Consider the following 20,227-nt stretch of genomic DNA (forward strand, 5'->3'; position numbering starts at 1 on the left):
TATAAACACTCAGTGAGTTAAAATAGACACATTGCTGCTCTGTTTGTAGCTGTGCTGTTTGGCCTGTAAGTGCTGCATCTGCATGTGGCGGAGTTGTACATTGAGATCATTGGTTACAGTAAATAATGGGCTGATAACGGCCCACACATGCTTTTTCATGTCTCAGTAGAGGATAGTGACGTGTGTGTTAACTCTGTGAAGATACACCAGCAGCTCATTTAAGGGAACAGCAATGTACTTTAATTCTTTGTTCTCTTTATTGTTGAGGTAAAATTCAGGGTTCCGCTCTGCAGGGCATTCGGGTGTGTGTTTAACAAGTGGGGTACAGGTTCTGAGGGCGAGCAGTGCACACGGCACTCCTGCATGGCTAAGGGCGGCTGACTGTTGACTGTCAGGGTTTTAATCGGTCAGTTGTGCACCTTCAATTGCCTGCTGTTAAAATAGAAACATGCAAGAAATTTACCTGAGCACACCTCACTTCCAGACCATCACATTCAACAGTAGATTTATTCCTAAACACTGACCCAATTTTAACAGCTCGGGCACAAGGTGTGAAGACTGCTGACAGGGTGTAAGATAGCAACGAACAACAAGCAATGAGCAACGCAGCGCACCTCGTCCAGGGTGTACGATAGACCCCTCTGTGTCAGTGCTTTAGGTGTGTGTGAAAACATTCCTCGATCCACAGTGATTTAATATTTCTGTGTAATCTGTGTAAAAGATATATGCATGTTATGAAGTTCTGCACTGTAGAGAAACTTACTGAGTCTGTTTTCTTTAGGTTGTTGGTGTTGACAGGAACCAGGGATCGCATTGTCTGTAACACAAACATACATCCATTTCATTTTGTTAATCCAAACTCACAAATTTCTACACAACTGTTCATATCTTCTACACACAACACTATACTGTACACATCATTCTGATCATGGTAAACAGTGTAAATCCTGTGGAGCTGGGGATGATTTGAGTCTCTGGAACTTAATAAACATTTTTACTTTTTTGAGTAAAATGTGTATCTGATAGTCAATTAATCAAGTGTAATGACTTTTTGTAAGGGATCTTCACCACTGTGAATGTTAAGCTAGAGAAGTTTGAGCATTTAAAAAAAAAAAACACCAATCTATTTTCGACTTTACTTACGTTTTAATTATAAAATAATAATGTATTATTAATGTTTATTAATATAATAACTAGTGTTTATTAATAATTAGTTAAGACATCACTTAACCATTTAACAATATTTATTACTGTTATAAATGCTGTAAAAGGTGACCTTTATTGTAAGGGAGGGCTGTGCAACGCAGAAGTGCTGTATCTTGTACAATTTTATTTTATTTTATATTTTTTGCTGCTTGATACAAAAGGAAATACACACTGTTCTCATGTTCCTTTATTAAATCTGTGTATTATTATTGATTTTACTACAATCTTCAATACACAGAGTGCATTATTTATTTAATTTTATTTTATAATTATTTATTAAATTTTATGTTTTTAAATTAAAAATTTTGTTTCTTTTTTATTCTTTTTAATTTATTTTACTTTTACTATTATCATCTTTTTCTTCATTTTATATTTGATAAATTCTTTCTTTTACCGTGTCAATTTTTTATTGTTTTTTTTTCTATGTTCATATATATATATATATATATTAAATTATTATATTATACTATATTTCCATCCTCTATATAAACCCAAGTAAAAATAAAGGTTCACTGATTATTGACCTCTGTAGAGATTTGGTGAAAACAGCTGTTTTAATGTTTTAAAATCGCTGAATAATAAAGAATAAGGATATCAGTGTTTCTCTATTGTAAATTGCTAGCACTTGTTTTAATGCTGATTAAATGTAGCTGTGTTTTCTCTGTGCTGTTAAAATAACTCCAGCGCAACTTATGCCGCCCCGGTGTCACATGTTGTTGTACGCTGCTCTTCGCTGTACAGGGGAATTATCTACTAATTCCAAATCAAAGTCAGATAGAAGTCGTAATCAAACTCCCCATGGGGCCGCGGCGGCAGGCCCACTGTGTCTGTGGCCAAGAATAGCCCGATTCCTGATTTTAGCAGATTAAATTGAAGGCCATCAAGTCGTGTGAGAATCAGGGCAGCCTCTCCTTAACTGCAGGAGAAATAAGGGGGGAAACAGGCTCTCCAAAGTGACAGGCTGTCACCGAGCCCGCCGCGCTGACATTGACGAGCCACAACAGACTGACTAGTGTTGCCTTTGTTCAATGATATTAAATCCTCACAGCAATATTAGCTTCTCGTTTTTAGCCACGAGATGGAGGGGGGGGGGGGGGGAGGACGCCGGGGTCAGATGAAAGACCAGCAGAGGACTAATCTAAGAGAATTAGGGATTTTTTAATTCCAGCGAGACCCTGCTTTACTGCTGTTGATTATGGAGATGTGAAATTAGTCAAATCCTATTTAAAGATTACATAAAGCGAAGTTGTGCTTTTTATGAAACTAAACCCATAATCTTTGACTCAGGCAGAGAAAAATGAGCAGAAAATAGCTTGGGATGATTAGACACTCAATAAAATTGAATTATTGGAGGCAGAGGAGGCAGATTTACACTCTGCACAAAGTCATGAATATATGAGTTCTTTTCCGAGTCAAACAAAACATAATTCTGCGGCTTTTCATATAAATAAAGCCAAACACTGACCAGTCTCTGGCCTGTGATTGGGTAAACACTGGTAACGAGTGTAAATAAAATAACACTGCAGTGCTATGCTGGACTGAAATGTGTATTTCACTGTAAGTAAACACCCTGACATGCTAAAAATCACTGAAAAGTAGTATGGGAACACCCACACCTGTATAAGTTGTGAGGTGTTATCTTGTGAGTGCGATTGAGCACTGGGCAGCATGCTCATAGGCTGTTAGTTACAGTATGAGAGTAGGAGTGAAGTCAGGTATTGAGTGTAGATGGACTCCAGAAAGCATGGTCCGCCTATCCCCATATGTTTACAAATTACAAAACAGCTCCTACCATTTCCATATTATTTGTCTCTTTTAAACTGTATTTTCATCGCCACTGTCTCATACCAACAGCTTTTTTTCTCCAGAGAAATACTGTATATGTATCATAAGAAGGCAGAGCTACACTTGAAGTGAAGTGAAGCCCTATTTTAGCCATCAATAGACAAGCCGGCAGTTGCACACAGCAAAGCTTGATTTAGGGCGCGTCAGTGTGTTGTTGCTATTGTAACGCCGGGAAAAGCACTCCGTGTGCATCTCAAAATGTACAAAAAAAGGCATAAACTAATTCTCTTAATTAATCATTTAAGGTCCAGGTGTGCTCTGACTTTGGCAGATTGCTGTAGATTGGTGTAGCACTTTTGCACTTCTCATCAGAAGAAACTGAGCTGCTTGTTCATGTTGTAAAGGTATGTGAGCAGGTCACTTATGAGAGCAGCAATGTTATTTTATGTTGTGTTCTGTATATTGTTTGCATGCTGCTGTGTGTCCTGGTGTGTATGTGTGTGTGTGTGTGTAATGAGCAGAGGTGTTGAGAAACTACTGCTGTTTTCCTAAAGTGCTGCAGAAACTCCAGCAGCTGTAAACTTTTTACACACTCCTCTCTCTGATGAAGTTTGACAGGTTTCTGAGGTAATGGGCGTGTCTTTGGGAGTGTCCATTAGTCAGTTTCACATGAAACATACCATATTTACTGACTATCCGCACTGGATTATAAGACGCACTATCAATAAATGTACTTAAACAATTTTCTGTTCTATTTTCATACATAAAGCGCACTGACTGGATTATAAGGCGCATTTTAAGCGACAATAGAAAGGAATAATAGTAAGGGTGTCGCCATGTTTCCTGTTCGTACCAGCTTGTTTTAACACAGTAAACATGTAAAACATCACCAGTCAGAAGTAGCGAGAGACGGGGCTCTTGTTATGTGGAGACTAGAGCCTTTTAAATTAATTTGTGTTTAATTATTAAATTAGTTTCTAGATGAATTGAGTACATTTATTATATACATACTGCCCAGCCCTAAGTGGAACTTGCTGTGACTAATCTATCACAATAACAATACGGTATCATCATATCGCCCACCCCTGGTGAACAATCTGCAGATTCATCCAGCTTCTCTGGATCCCATCTGAACGATCGCCATCTTCTATGAAATGTCAGGCAGATTTGTGGGGATAATGGCACTCATCTGTCAGCCGCATCCTGCAGCATTAATCAGTCTAATCCTCCTCACGGGATACGGGCCCAGCCCAGCATTTACCTTCAGCGCCCGGCAACCAGCTACGGCAACCGCATCCAGCATCCTCACCAACACTCACCAACATTCAAACACTTAACTCTCTCATTCTTACTCAGTCTGACTGCTCCTGTACTGAGGACTTTACCACCACATACTACTGACCATACTACTATACTGTACAATCTAACCCTCTATTACCCATAATCCAATGGCCTTATCTATAGCACACAAAATACAAGAGCCTTGTGGTCGACAATATTAATATTCATCACAAAGTATTTTAACTCACACTGGTAAAATGATAAAACACAACAACACACAGGTAAAACACAACGATAGGGTGTTCAACCTGTGACTGATACACACAGCACACCTGCTGCACCTTTACTCAAGGTGTCAATCATCAATGATGTCCTGAAACCTGGAATTCTGCACATATACAGTACCGGTCAAAAGTTTTAGAACACAACTACAGTTTAGTAGTCCAGCAGCAGTGATTTATGACCCAGACAAGCTACTTTTTATTTTCTTATATTATAAATGACTTTTTTACTGCACTTCACGTGCCAGACCTCAAATTTTTAGTCCAATGAGTTAAAGGCATTGTTGCCATGTGGGTCAGCCAGACGTAACTCTTCCTGTAATAGTTTTCTCCAGTTTTCTCCATTTTTCTCACCTTCAAAAGACAAGAGTCTTTTGAAGGTGTAGGAAACAGTACTCACAGCTATCTGACTTCATCTGTATTTTCTGTAAAGAAAAGACTTTTCCTTTTATTGGTTACAGAGTTCTCTGTGTTTCTGTGATTCTAGTTATTATGATGAAAGTGTGAATGTGCTGCAATAGTGAATACAGTTTCTGTTCCAGCACTGCTTTACTACAAACAAAGGCTTTGTAAATTACAATTTTTATTTTTTGCATTTATTTTGAAAGTTTAGTTTTGGAAATTGCTTTATAAAAAGCAATCTGTGCACCCCTTTTTAGTTTTAAAACAATGCATGATTTTAAATTATTTTTATAAAGGCATGTCAGTTTACTGCTAACTTTTGTCTCATTGATGTTCACTGGATTTTCAGATTTCAGATTATTCACTAAACCTGCAGAGCTCAAATGGTCAAAAATAAACAGAACAAATCTTGATCTGTGTTCTGTAACTTTTGACCCGCTGTGTACATCAGACATATAAACACACAGATACGGATATACCGGGTGATCTATAAGATTTATATATTTACTTATTTATTTACTTATTTATTTATTTCGTATAGTGGCTTAAATGTCATCAATATGCAGATTAGTCTGAGTGAAGGAAAGGCCGTTTAGAGCTACAGGCTGCGAGCGCTGTTCAGCACAGGGGCTCAGCTGGCGGGAACAGTCTGAGTATGTGACTCATTTATATATCCAAATCTACATCATGCACAAATGATGCAATAAGAGCGCGCTGTGTGCAGCACACTGCCTGTGCTGGTGTGACAGACGCTCATAAACAACAGGCTGTTTAGATCTGGGAAAAACCCTGCAACTGATTTCCATCTCCGTCAAACATTTGATTGATTTCTGCAGCTTATAAACCATTTCTATTCCAAGTAAGCAACAAATATCAACAAATATCCATAAAAATCAACAAATACCACAATAATATTTTACATTACTGGTTATTCTGCATCTGATCTGTCTTATAAACAATATTTAACCACGATGCCTAATGTCTCCCTGACCACAGGAGACCAGTGTTTCAGCTAAAGTGTTTTTCTGCTCACTGAAAGGATTGTTCGCCTATTTTACTGGGTAAAGTTGGCAGAGGAACAGAGTTTTTCAGGCTTCTACAACACGAGAGACTACAAGTATCAACACAGTACCTCTATTCCTCCATGTACTCACTCATTACTCTAACTACCCATCTATAAATCAACTGTCTGTCCAATTATTCAACCAATAATGCATATGACCATATTACCCATTAAACACATACGCAACAACTTAGCAATGTGAGAGTGTGACAGTGCTCCACACTGCTTCACAACTCTTTCACCAAGTCAATTACAACATTTTTCAGAGAATAAAGGCCCTTTCACACCAAATTCACATTTATAGACCAAAAAAAATCATGTTTCAACAGATTTTTTGCACCATAAAGTGCACCGGATTACAAGAGGCAGTTATTAATAAACATGTATTTTCTGGTCTAATTTTAAACCTAAGGCACCCCAGATTTTAAGCTGCATTATGCGACAATAGTAAAGATGGTGTCGCCATGTTTTCCTTCTAGTCCAGCACCTGAGTGGCAAGACCTGTAAAGCTAAGCTAGGTTAAGTAAACAAAACATTTTCAGTCAGGTAAACAAGTGATAGATGTTAATCTACCCAGATTTCTCTCTTGAACAACGTTTATTTGAGTGAGAAAAGTACTTCACTTTATTTACAGTGAGCTTAGATTCCAGATTTCCACTATGGCTGGGTGCAGCAGCATTAGCATTAGCAACTAACTGATAACGGCTAATGCTGCCTGATAGCGCTACACTGAGGAATCCTGAGTGTTCCAGTAAGCCAGGATGATATTAGTTAGCCTTTCGTCCTGTAGCCCTGCTACAGTGGAGAAATCAGCCAGAAAACACGCTACCGGACGAGGTTCTGCAGACGCTACTTGAGCTTAGCCTGCTAAGAGACCCAGGCCTGCAGCCCGCGGTGTTTCCTGACGCCGGAGCCCAGCGGAAGTGCCATCGCAAGCGGTGCGAGCAAAAGCGGAAGCGCGGAAAGAGAGCCGGGATCCGCGTGAGGCTAAAGGCTAGTACTAGCCGGCCGGCTATACCATCGCTCTTTCTGGCAAACGTCTGTTCCCTCGACAATAAACTGGACTACATCCGACTCCAGCGAACTACCCAGCGTGAGTTCAGAGACTGCTGTGTTTTGTTTTTTGTGGAATCGTGGCTGAACGACAACATTCCGGACATCAAGACACAACTGCCCTCTTCACTGGACCCCCTGCAGTTTGCGTATCGTCCCAATCGCTCCACGGACGATGCCATCACCACCACCCTCCATCTCTCCCTCACCCACCTGGAGAAGAAGGACACTTACGTCAGAATGCTGTTTATAGACTTCAGTTCAGCATTCAACACCATCATCCCACAGAACCTCACCAGGAAGCTAAGCTCGCTCGGCCTCAACACCCCCCTCTGCAACTGGATCCTGGACTTTCTGACGGGGAGACCCCAGTCAGTCCGGTTCGGGGGCAGCACCTCCAGCACCATCACACTGAACACGGGGGCCCCCCAGGGCAGTGTCCTGAGTCCTCTGCTGTTCACCCTGCTGACTCATGACTGTGCTGCAAAACACAGTTCTAACAGCTTTATCAAGTTCGCCGATGATACAACCGTGCTGGGTCTCATCACCAAAGGCGACGAGTCAGCATACAGAGAGGAGGTGCAGCGGCTGACAGACTGGTGTACAGTCAACAACCTTCACCTGAATGTGGACAAGACAAAGGAAATGGTTGTTGACTTCAGGAGAGCACAACACACCCACTCTCCACTCAACATCGACGGGTCCTCTGTGGAGATTGTTAAGAGCACCAAGTTCCTTGGTGTCCACTTAGCAGATAACCTCACCTGGACCCTGAACACCAGCTCTACAGCCAAGAAAGCCCAGCAGCGTCTCTACTTCCTGCGGAAGCTGAGAAAGGCCCGTCTCCCTCCACCCATCCTCACACTCTTCTATAGAGGGACCATTGAGAGCATCCTAAGCAGCTGCATCACTGCCTGGTTTGGGACCTGCACCGTCTCTGACCGCAAGACCCTCCAGCGTATTGTGAGGACAGCTGAGAGGATCATCGGCGTCTCTCTCCCCTCCATCACGGACATTTACACCACCCGCAGCATCCGCAAAGCAACCAGCATTGTGAATGACCCCACCCATCCTTCACACAAACTGTTCTCCCTCCTGCCTTCGGGAAGAAGGTACCGCAGCATCCGGTCCAGCACGACCAGATTCTGCAACAGCTTCTACCCCCAAGCCATCAGACTCCTTAACTGCAGAGACTGAACTGATGGTTTTTCTGTACATACACACACACTCTTACCCCACTTACCCCAGAAAATGGAAAGCACTAAAAACCCTACTACCTCACTGGACTCTATTGCACACTGTGTAATAGAGTAATTACTACCTCACTGGTCTTTTTTGCACACTACATAATTTGCACACTGTCTTGTTATTTATTATTCTTTGTCTGTATGGTGTTGTATTGTCTGTCTGCACTTTTTGTACTGTTGCACTTATTGTTCTGTCTACACTGTGTTTATGTGCACCATTGTCCCTGGAGGAACGTTGTTTCGTTTCACTGTGTACTCTGTATATAGCTGAAATGACAATAAAAACTTTGACTCTAAACGGTGAAAGAGATAGCGCTTAGCTATCGGTTAGCGGCTAATGTTAATGCTGCTCCAGCAGTGCTAGCGGGAGTTAGCAGCAGGCTACAGGCTAATAATACTCACCTGTGAAAGGTTAGCACAGTTAGCGGCTAATGCTAATACTGCTACAGTCTCAGTGCTGGAGAACTGAACTGAATCTCCTGTATAACTCTGTACTTCAGTGGAGTACACCGGATTATAAGGCGCACTGATGATTTTGGGGAAATTCAAGGATATAAAGTCTGCCTTACAGTGTGAAAAATACAGTACATGTTTTTCATGTTTTTGTACTGTGAAAGGGAAATGGATTCCCCACGCAGACATGCTCACAGGTATTTTGTCCCACCCCAGCTATTGACTGCTGTAGTGTTTAGCTTCTGGTAAAAAGCTTATTTTAAATAAAATATTATATATATAAAGGTATTAAACTGCTGTTAGAGTGAACTGAGCTTATACTGGTATTAAGAAGCAGTGCACCTGATCTTGGCTGGGTTTTACTCACGCTGCAGACGCTCTTCCTTGGTGGTAATATCTGGCAGGCTTTCCTAACATTAATATAGCGGCCCCGCAGCCTGCATTCTTCCCACATTCTCTCAGGGAAAAACGGCTTTTCTGGCCTTCCTGTTTTTCCTCAGCGACTAGACAAACTGAGTGTGTGCCAGGCTCTGATGTGTGCAGCTGCAGGCCAGCATAAATTCCCCAGTTCCCACACCAAAAATGTCTGAACTGGCATTCCCTTTCAAAAAGCTCTTTTATGAATGAAGCGAGCCTGCAGTGCTTTCACTCGCTCTGACTAGCACCATTCACTATCACATAACCACACACTCGCACACACAGCGCTTACAACACACTCTGTGTGTGTGTGTGTGTGTGTGTTGCACTTGTGACTAGCGTAGCGACTGAGTGGAGGTTATGCCAGGTTCACAATACACGACTAGTTGTGCTGTAATTGTGAATCCTTCACACTACATGACTGATCAGCGACACGGGGTCACAAATTACACCATTTTACACTGTGGGAAATCGGTGACTAACTCGTTTCATCACGAGAAGACACCTGAACTAAACACACATGAAAACTAGTGATGTCATGCCAGAGAATCTCTATAGAGGAGAATACCCACCTGCAGTGAGTCCAACATGAACGGGTTCATATGAAGCAACAGAGCAAAATCAGAATTTATAAATCATCTGATCATCTAATACTGTGTGTGTGTGTGTGTCTCTCTCTCTCTCTTTACTGTGATCTCTTCACAAATAATTTTGTATCTTTTATAGCTGCTTTATTTTTATTTATTTATCATATAAACTTGTTTTGTAATTACTGCATATCTACAGTGAAAATGTGTTTACATCAGTGTATATCTGAGTATAAATAAAGCTTTAGTGATTGACTGATTAAAAAAAAAAACTATTTAAAAAGTTTTCTTAATTAATTAAAGTGATTATATTTCAGTTACCATGATGATAAAGCACATTTTTATCTAACACACAAATATGCCTGCAGGATCTAACCTATCTATAAACATGCAGTAATTATAAACTACATAATAAATATTTGTTGGGGTATATGTTGGATTATGTGTTAGGGTATATGTTGGGGTATATGTTGGATTATGTGTTAGGGTATATGTTGGGGTATATGTTGGATTATGTGTTAGGGTATATGTTGGGGTATATGTTGGATTATGTGTTAGGGTATATGTTGGGGTATATGTTGGATTATGTGTTAGGGTATATGTTGGGGTATATGCTGGATTATATGTTGGGTTATACAGTGGCGTGAAAAATATTTCCCCCTGCAGATTTCTTTTGTTTTTGCATTTTAGTCATACTAATATTTTTCAGATTATCAAATAAACCTTAACATCAGACAGATATAACCTGAGTAAATATTTAAAAAAAAACATTTTTAAATGATGATTTTATTAATTAAGGAAAAATTAATATCTAAACCAGTCTAGGCCTTTGAGAAAATGAACTGTGATTATTCACAGTTCAATTTCACTACACACCACAACCAGGCCTAATTACTACCAGACCTGTAGAATCAAGAAATCACTTAAATAGAACCTTTCTGACAACATGAAGCAGAGAAAAGATCTCAAAAAGCAGCACATTACACCCCGATCTGAAGAAACTTAAAAACAGATGAGAAAACAAAGGCATTGATCATCTATCAGTCTGGAAAAGGTCAACAAATCATTTTTAAAGCTTTGAGACTCCAGAGGACCACAGTGAGGATATAAGGGCATGGACAACTCATCCAGAAGGTCACATCAGAACAGGCTGTTTATTATTGAAAACCCTCCAGTGTGTCTGAATTAAAACAATTCTGTAAAGAAGAGTGAAACAGAATTCCTCCACAGAAATGTGAAAGACTCATTTCCAGTTATCAGTAAAGCTTGATTGCAGTTGTTGCTGCCAAGAGTGACAGAACCAAGTTATTATATTTAAGGGGCTAACACTTTTTTCTTATAGGGCTAGATTGGTTTGGATAGTTTTCTTTCTTTAATAAATACAATTATCATTTATATTTTTATATTTACTTATTTGTCTGATACAAAATCAAAAACAAAATAAATCTTTAGGGGGCAAAAACATTTTCAGGGCACTGTATGTTGGGGATATATGTGATGTATGGTGTGATCTGTGTTGTGTAACTGTGGTTTTGTGTGTTGTTGTGTTTGATGTGTATGAATGGTGAGGGTGATCAGCACAGGGCTGCACTATTAATACCGGCGGTAGTGAAAGCATGGTGAGAGTGAGAATGGAGAAGCTGAGGTTTTTACCTGACAGCCAGAAACACCTGCCTCCCTCCCAAACGCCGAGAACGCAGCTCTCTCAGACTTTCCTGCAGAGAAACACACACACACACACACACAACACACACATCAGAAACAAATACACACTGCACACATCAGCGTTTTAACTTTAATACACATTTACCATATATACAGACAATAATCAAACACAGCTGATCTTTAATTAAAGTTTATATGATCACATTCACAAATAAAAAAAAATCTGTACACATTTTTTATCATGTTTAATATAAAATCTGCTGGTAAGGTTGAAAGGAGCTGCTTACTATTATAAAAACATACAGTACTGCACAATTTTTGTAGTCTGCATGTTTTATAGATTTAGATGGTGCTGTTTGTTAATGTTTCAGTATATTCACAAGACAAAAAAAATATATTAATTTGATATGGAAGAACAAAACAATCTAAATAGCTCTACGTGATGCAAACTGGGCCAGTTTGAATAGAGATTCTCCATTAAAAGTAAATTATAGGGTTGTCCAATAAACTGACCCATTGTACCTCTATGTTCTGCCAATAAACAGACTTTTTCTATCCACGAGACTGTGTGTGTGTGGGACAGACAGGAGTTATCCTGCAGTTGAAGAAGAATTAATAAAAGAGAAAACCACAGGAATAAAAACTGCACAGCTCACAGCCCACATGAATCATACACTCCACCACATCTAAACTCAGCACTTTTACCCTCTGCACAACAAAAAACACCCTAAACAACAGACTTCCAATGCAAAAAAATGATAAACAGCTCCGGCAGCGTCGTATATTAAACCTGTCCCACTCCCAAACCCTCGCCCCGAAACACTGCAGCTAAATCCTCTTTACTCCGGGGAAAAGCTCAGGATTCAGAAAGTTAGAAAAGAAAAAACATGCATACTCTCATCTGATACACAAACACACACACACACACACACACACACACACACACACTTCTATATAAACACAAACACACACACATACACAGGTTTAGGGGCAGGGTGGGTGCTGGTTTTGGCTGCACATGTGTGTGTATGTGTGTATAAGTGTCTAACTCTGTTTGTGTAGTGTATGTGTGTGTAGTGTATATGTAAGTGTGTGTAACTGTGTGTGTGTGTAGTGTGTGTGTGTGTAGTTAGGGCTGCCACAAACGATTATTTTTATAGTCGACTAATCACTGATTATTTTTTATGATTAGTCGACTAATCGGATCATGCGTTAATTGAATATAAAACACAGTTTATCACAATAGAATGCAGCTGCTATTATACAACCAACATTAGATTTCAGCTATATGCTAACTAAAAATAAAAACAATTAAAATCATAGTTCATTAAACCTTTAATGAAATATGCAGCTTGTTGTAACAGACAATTATTTTACTGTTTAGCATAAAGTGTAAACAACTGTGTAAAATAAGGATAAGGCACTGGCATTTATGAAACATCTCAACCGTGAGGTTGTTTGAACTATTATGAAAAAAAAGTATATTAATAAAAAATGCCTCTCTGTCCAGATATTGTGTACATTACCGTACACAGGGCAGCGGTCTGCACAGATCTGATTGGCAGAGGAGAGCGTTTGGTGATTTTACACCACACATGACTGATCTGTGAGTTTACTGCACCGAAAAGCACTGAAAACAGAAGCCACTGTCAGAATGAAATCCTTCTCTGTAGTTTATCGGTTTGGGACGGCATTTGCGACAACGTCTGGGTCCGGATCCGGATCGCGGTCCGCCTATTAGTGACCTCTGTTTTAAAGCTATCAAGATGAGTAAGTTAAGTACTAAGTTAACGCTCTGTTTACGCTAATTTTAGCAGCTAAATAGCAATTTAGCTTCTTCGTCATTTAATCAGCCACAACATGCCTCCTTTTCAGGTGCTCGTGCATCGCGGTTGTGCTGCCGAGGAAGGCAAGTTCTTCATTGCAGATATTGAATTGCACGCGTTTCACTTTTATTTTCTTGGTGATCCCACACTTTTGAGTTCTGTAGCGGGGTAGCCATGAAACCAGAGCCTGTCTGTATAATGTCCTGAGATGTCGTCCACTACCTACCCCGGTTTCCACTACTGCGCATGTGCGTCCAGGACAGAAAGGCAGTCGCAGCAGTTTGGAGAGAAAAACAAAGAAAAAAAAAAAAAAACGACTAATCGACTATTAAATTAGTCGTCGACTATTTTAATAGTCGACATAATCGTGACTAGTCGACTAATCGTGGCAGCCCTATGTGTAGTGTATATGTAAGTGTGTGTAACTGTGTGTGGGTGTAGTGTATGTGTGTGTAGTGTATGTGCGTAACTGTGCGTGTGTGCAGTGTATAAGTGTGTATAACTGTGTGTGTGTGTAACTCTGTATGTGTGTGTAATTCTGTGCATGTGTGTGTAGTGTGTGTGTAAAACTGCTTGTGTACTTACTGTGTGTGTGTGCAGTGTATATATGTTTGTGCATAAGTGTGTGTGTATGTGTGTAACTCTGTATGTGTGTTTAATTCTGTATGTCTGTGCATGTGTAGTGTATGTGTGTAACTGTGTGTGTGTGTAGTATGTGTATGTGTGTGTAACTGTGTGTGTAGTGTATGTGTGTAACTGTGTGTGTACTTACTGTGTGTGTGTGTAGTGTATAAGTGTTTGTGCATAACTGTGTGTACGTGTGTGTAACTGTATGTGTGTGTAGTGTGTGTGTGTAGTGTGTGTGAGTGTGTTGATGTGATCTTGGCTGCAGGTGGGTGGTGGTGGTGGTGGTGGGGTCTGTAGGGTGGTAAGCAGGTAGTGTGGTGTAGTGAAAGTTGTGGTGAGGAGCTCGTTTGATGTATTGATGCAGTGTTTGAGCCCCTCATTCATCACACACACCCAGAACACTTACACTTTTAGTTAATTGATCAAATACAGCATAATCAAACTTTACGTACTGTCACAATGTTGATTCTGATGCTTTTGGCATTTACTCAAAGCTAGTTTTTAGGACATTCCCACACCAGATGGCCAGGTATACACACACACACACACACACACACACACACACACCGTGACGTATGTGAACATATGTGCACGGAAAACAGCATTTCAGGATTTGCAGTACCTATAGATACTCTAAGAACAAATTTATAATTTACTTACAGCAGGTTTTTTGTCCTAATCTGTGTATTTCTATGCATATTCCAGGTTTATATCAGAACATCAGCGCTTTTATTCTTCAATTCTGTGATTCAATCCATGCTCTCTGCATGGAGGAAGTCATAGGGCTGTACTCTATCACTGATATAAAATAAAACAGGTAATAGTGGAGTGAGGGTCATTTTTCACTGTATCTAATAACACTGTATTGGAACAACAAAAAGTAATGGATCAGTTAGTACAGCAGTTTGGAGATCACAGTTTGGTAAATCAGGGATATGAATTAAAATCTAAAAACACAAGAATAAACCAGTTTTCTTTTCATTTTATTTTTAACAAACAGTTCAGAAAGCTAAAGCTGAGCTTGTTTTAGTGAGTTTTGCATAGCGACCCCTTGAGGTAGTTAATTACAGACTGCAATATATTTACTGAGAAGAAAAGTGTAAACATTAGCATGATGATCTCCCCAAAACTGCAGACATACAGTCTTATAAAAAAGTTTGGGCACCCCTATTAATCTTAATCATTTTTAGTTGTAAATAATTGGGTGTTTCAGCCATTTCAGTTTGATATATCTAATAACTGATGGACACAGTAATATTTCAGGATTGAAATGAGGTTTATTGTACTAACAGAAAATGTGCAATATGCATTAAACCAAAATTTGACCGGTGCAAAAGTATGGGCACCCTAATCATTTTATTGATTTGAATACTCCTAACTACTTTTTACTGACTTACTGAAGCACAAAATTGGTTTGGTAACCTCATTGAGCTTTGAACTTCATAGCCAGGTGTATCCAATCATGAGAAAAGGTATTTAAGGTGGCCAATTGCAAGTTGTTCCCCTATTTGAATCTCCTCTGAAGAGTGGCATCATGGGCTCATCAAAACAACTCTCAAATGATCTAAAAACAAAGATTGTTCAACATAGTTGTTCAGGGGAAGGATACAAAAAGTTGTCTCAGAGATTTAACCTGTCAGTTTCCACTGTGAGGAACATAGTAAGGAAATGGAAGAGCACAGGGACAGTTCTTGTTAAGCCCAGAAGTGGCAGGCCAAGAAAAATATCAGAAAGGCAGAGAAGAAGAATGGTGAGAACAGTCAAGGACAATCCACAGACCACCTCCAAAGAGCTGCAGCATCATCTTGCTGCAGATGGTGTCACTGTGCATCGGTCAACAATACAGCGCACTTTACACAAGGAGAAGCTGTATGGGAGAGTGATGTGAAAGAAGCCATTTCTGCAAGCCACAAACAGAGTCTCCTGAGGTGTGCTTTTGCAATTTTCAATCGTTTTCAATCCAGAGAAGAGAACAACGAGAGATAAAGAATAAAGAAGGATAAACACAAGTGTATGAGTCACACTCTCTACACATGGCAGTGAAACAGAGAGAGAGAGGGAGTGAAAAAGTAGAAGAAAAAGGTGGGCTGGCGGGACAAACTAGACTACAGTTATCACAGCAACACTCAAAGCCCCACAGTGACCAGAAGTTAATTTTTTATCAGAGTGAGCGACGCTCAATTTTATGCAAATATACAGTCACATGCAACAGTAACTACCAATCAAAACACAGGTTTTCACATTCTTTCAGAACTACTCCACTGACTTTCCACTGGTTTCTACTGAAGATTAGTTCCTGTTTTATTTATTATTTTTGTTTTATTTACTATAGAGACACCAACCACTGCAAGAAAGACGCTCTCTCTCATATCTAAACTGATTTAATAGTGAAATTTTTATGTTCAATATATTTTTATTCAGTCTTTTTTTGACAGAAGACAGAATGTAAAAAGTTTTTGAATTATATAATAGCGTATGGCTGTGTTGGGAAACTTATGCTGTGTGTGTGTGTGTGTGTGTGTGTGTGTGTGTGGATCTGGGTGTGTGTGCACTGTGTATTATCAATGGGTACAACCTAAAGTTGCTGAATGAATTCATTAAAAGGAGTGTCTGCAAACATTCAGACACAGTTTATACCTGTATTATATACCTTCAATTAAACTACATTAATAGAAAGAAACACAAGTCTATTTAAATGTTTACCATCAAACAAAGGTCTTAATCAGCCCGTCACCCAACCACACACACACACACACACACACACTGCATTCACACTTATGTCCAGCATTGAAATATTCATCTGCAGCATGTGTTTGGTTACACACTCTCTGTCCGAGCTGAATTATTTATAAGGCTGTGTTGTTGTTTCAAACCCTGAGTGCAGCAGGGCTCATAAAAAACATCCGCTCAGTCTGTCCCTGTCCACGGAACACACACACACACACACACAGAGCTCCTCCAGCCTGCACGATGCTCTGTAGTGTAGGGCAGTGATGCGTTGTAACACGTCAGGGGACTTTAACTCGATCAGCGGCGCGGTGTCCCTCAGGACGCCGGACCGTAAACATGCGTTTAACTGTTTAGCGCGCCGCCATGCATGCTCACCCAGCGCTAACAACTGCACCTCCCAGGGGTTACTCCTCTCACTGCTGCACACACACTCTCACACACACTCACACACACTCACTCTCACACTCACACACACACACACACACGTTTAAAACCATCAAAAACAACGGTAGTGGTGTTGGTTTAAGTGGGATAAATACAGACATGGTGTAAACATCACTGTCTATAACATCATCTCTAACATCTCTAATAACAACCACGCGATAGAGATATACAGTCAATACAATCAATCAATCAATCAATCAATCAATCAATCAATCAACCTTTATTTTCACTCGGGAAGAAACATTGAGGGTGACCCTCATTTACAATGTTGCCGAGCCTTTATAACATCAAAGGGATTGAACACATTTAATGATGATTTAGAAATAATAAGCAATAAAATAGTAAAAAATAAATAGATAACAAATAAAAAAATAAAAGTACGCATTTTAAATCAACATTTAATAAAAATATATATGTAAAACTGAAAATTCTAAATACAATACAATACAAATTTGAAATGAAAATAAAAAAATGATAAAATATAAAATAAGTAAATAAATAATAGTAGAAGTAAAGTAAAATATAAAAAAATGATAAGTGATTAAATGAGTGATAGAACTAAGAACAAGAATGAAAATACAAAACATTAAAATGAATAAAAAAATAAAAGTAATAATAAATAAACAAAAAAAATGAATAAAATAAATAAAAAATATATAAATAATATAAGAAAATAGATAAACTAATAAAAAAAGTCATTTAAAACAGTCACAGACTTTCTGATGGTGATTAGAAACTAAAGTTTAAAATGGTTCAGTGATCCAGTGAGCTGAGCTGAGCTGGTGCTGCTCTCTCTCTCTCTCTGTAGCTAAAAGCAGATTTTTCCAGTTCACTAAAAACTCTTGGTATCTGATCAGGTGATCCAGCCACTGGAGCGAGTCTGATATGTATTATTATTAATTAAGATCAGTGAAGAGATATAAGATGGCAAATGCCCAGAGAGTGATTTATAGATAAAAATTAGCCAATGAGATTCTCTTCGTGCAGCTAGTGAGGACCAACCAGCTCTATCGCATAGTGTGCAGTGGTGAGTAGTGTAAGGGTTGCCAGTAATAAATCTCAGAGCAGAATGGTAGATTGATGGTAGATTGAGTGGTTTAAGAGCACTGTACAGATCAGATCCACCAATCAAACTTCCACTGGGTTTTAGAGAACAGGAGAACAGTCTCTCACTCAGTCTTTAAACTCCAACTGAACTCGTCTTTTCAAAGATCCGCCTAAAATAACACTGTTCTCCAAGTGTTTAAACATTATCAAAGCTTAATGTCTTTTTCTGATTCGAGTCTCTAAGAACTAGCTATGGTTCTTATATCTTCAAAGTTAAACAATGAAGTCACTCTGGAAAAGGGCATCTGCAAAGTACCTTAAATGTAAATGGAACTGTATAAGAGACTCTTACTAAAATACAATTTTTCATATTTTATTAGACACAATTTAAATGTCTTAGCTGTCATTGAAACTGTTAAATAAAAGGGTGATACAGTATGTGGTCAAAAGTCTTGGGATTCTTGCTCCTTCACTCTTTAAATTACAAATCAAGAGTATTAAAAATACTTTATCCTGCTTTTGTTGGAGTAACTGTCTCGACTCTCCAAGAAAGGTCTTTTATACTAGATTCTGGAGCACAGCTATAAGAATTTGAAATCATTAATCAACAAATGTGTAGACCGTGTTTACACCTGGTCACTTCATATATATCGCTTTGCCAAACATTCACACAAAGCACTCCAGACTGTTCTCATACAGAGTTCCCCAATGGAGGAACAAACTACCTTCTACTACCAGATCAGGAGAATCTCTCACTATCTCTAATAAACTCCTGAAGACTGAGCTCTTCAAAGAGCTCTTACTCTCCTAACACCTCTAACTAACTACCTTCTACTACCAGATCAGGAGAATCTCTCACTATCTCTAATAAACTCCTGAAGACTGAGCTCTTCAAAGAGCTCTTACTCTCCTAACACCTCTAACTAACTACCTTCCACTACCAGATCAGGAGAATCTCTCACTATCTTTAATAAACTCCTGAAGACTGAGCTCTTCAAAGAGCTCTTACTCTCCTAACACCTCTAACTAACTACCTTCTACTACCAGATCAGGAGAATCTCTCACTATCTTTAATAAACTCCTGAAGACAGAGCTCTTCAAAGAGCACTTACTCTCCTAACACCTCTAACTAACTACCTTCTACTACCAGATCAGGAGAATCTCTCACTATCTTTAATAAACTCCTGAAGACTGAGCTCTTCAAAGAGCACTTACTCTCCTAACACCTCTAACTAACTACCTTCTACTACCAGATCAGGAGAATCTCTCACTATCTTTAATAAACTCCTGAAGACAGAGCTCTTCAAAGAGCACTTACTCTCCTAACACCTCTAACAAACTAATTACTTCTAACCTCCTTCCCCTCCTTCACTCCTCTATCCTATTATTTCCCTTTGACCTCCTTTAGGCCCTGTCTAAAGATGTTTTACCTTTAAACTTCTATTACTTTTGTACTTTACTATTGTAAGTCGCTTTGGACAAAAGAGTCTGCCAAATGTAATGTAATGTAATGTAATGTAATGTAATGTATCTGGATTTGGTGCTTGGATGAATGAAAGTGGTTTAAATGATGGGATCAGATTTATATGTGTTTTAAAAGTGTATTGTTTTTTTATGTACTGAAGACAGATTAAACGACCAGGTGTAAACAAGGCCAAAATAAAGTCAGGATTTTGACACACACACATTTTATACATCTACAGAATCACTGATCTGGATGTGAAAGAAGATGAGTGCGAGAGTGCAGGAATGAGGTCAGTAATCACAGCAAACAGAAACCATAAAATAAACAGTTTTAGCTAAAGGTGGGGAAGTTGGAAAAAATGCAGAAAACGCTTCCATATGAACAGAAAACAGGATGAAGAACGGCCCGGTGAACTCGAGGAGGAGGAGGAAAAGCCTCCACAGGGGCCAACGATCCAGGAGGAACGAGGGATGAAGAGAGAGAGAGAGAGAGAGAGAGAGAGATGGAAAATTATTGGGCGTGTTCTAAATACTGAATGTTCTCAAAGCTCAAAGCATCCAAGGACAAAAAGAGAGAAACAAAGGGTGAGAGAGAGAGAGAGAGCTACAGAGAGAGAGAGAGAAAGAGAGAGAGAATAAAGGGAAGAGT

General features: G+C 39.2%; 1 protein-coding gene across 2 annotated transcripts in view; it reads right to left on the reverse strand.

Annotated features, from left to right (window-relative positions):
- The window catches only part of tcf12 (transcription factor 12), a 226,883-nt gene that overhangs the window by 74,809 nt on the left and 131,847 nt on the right, over positions 1–20,227 (reverse strand). For both annotated transcript variants that reach the window (XM_049471013.1, XM_049471014.1), the window contains exons 6-7: positions 11,429–11,490; positions 764–817 (exon numbers count right to left, since the gene is read on the reverse strand). In XM_049471013.1, coding sequence (XP_049326970.1) covers positions 764–817; positions 11,429–11,490 — 116 coding nt within the window. The remainder of the gene's footprint in view (positions 1–763; positions 818–11,428; positions 11,491–20,227) is intronic.

The sequence above is a fragment of the Astyanax mexicanus genome, chromosome 23 (genome assembly GCF_023375975.1).
Source record: "Astyanax mexicanus isolate ESR-SI-001 chromosome 23, AstMex3_surface, whole genome shotgun sequence".
NCBI classification, from domain to species: Eukaryota; Metazoa; Chordata; class Actinopteri; order Characiformes; family Acestrorhamphidae; genus Astyanax; species Astyanax mexicanus.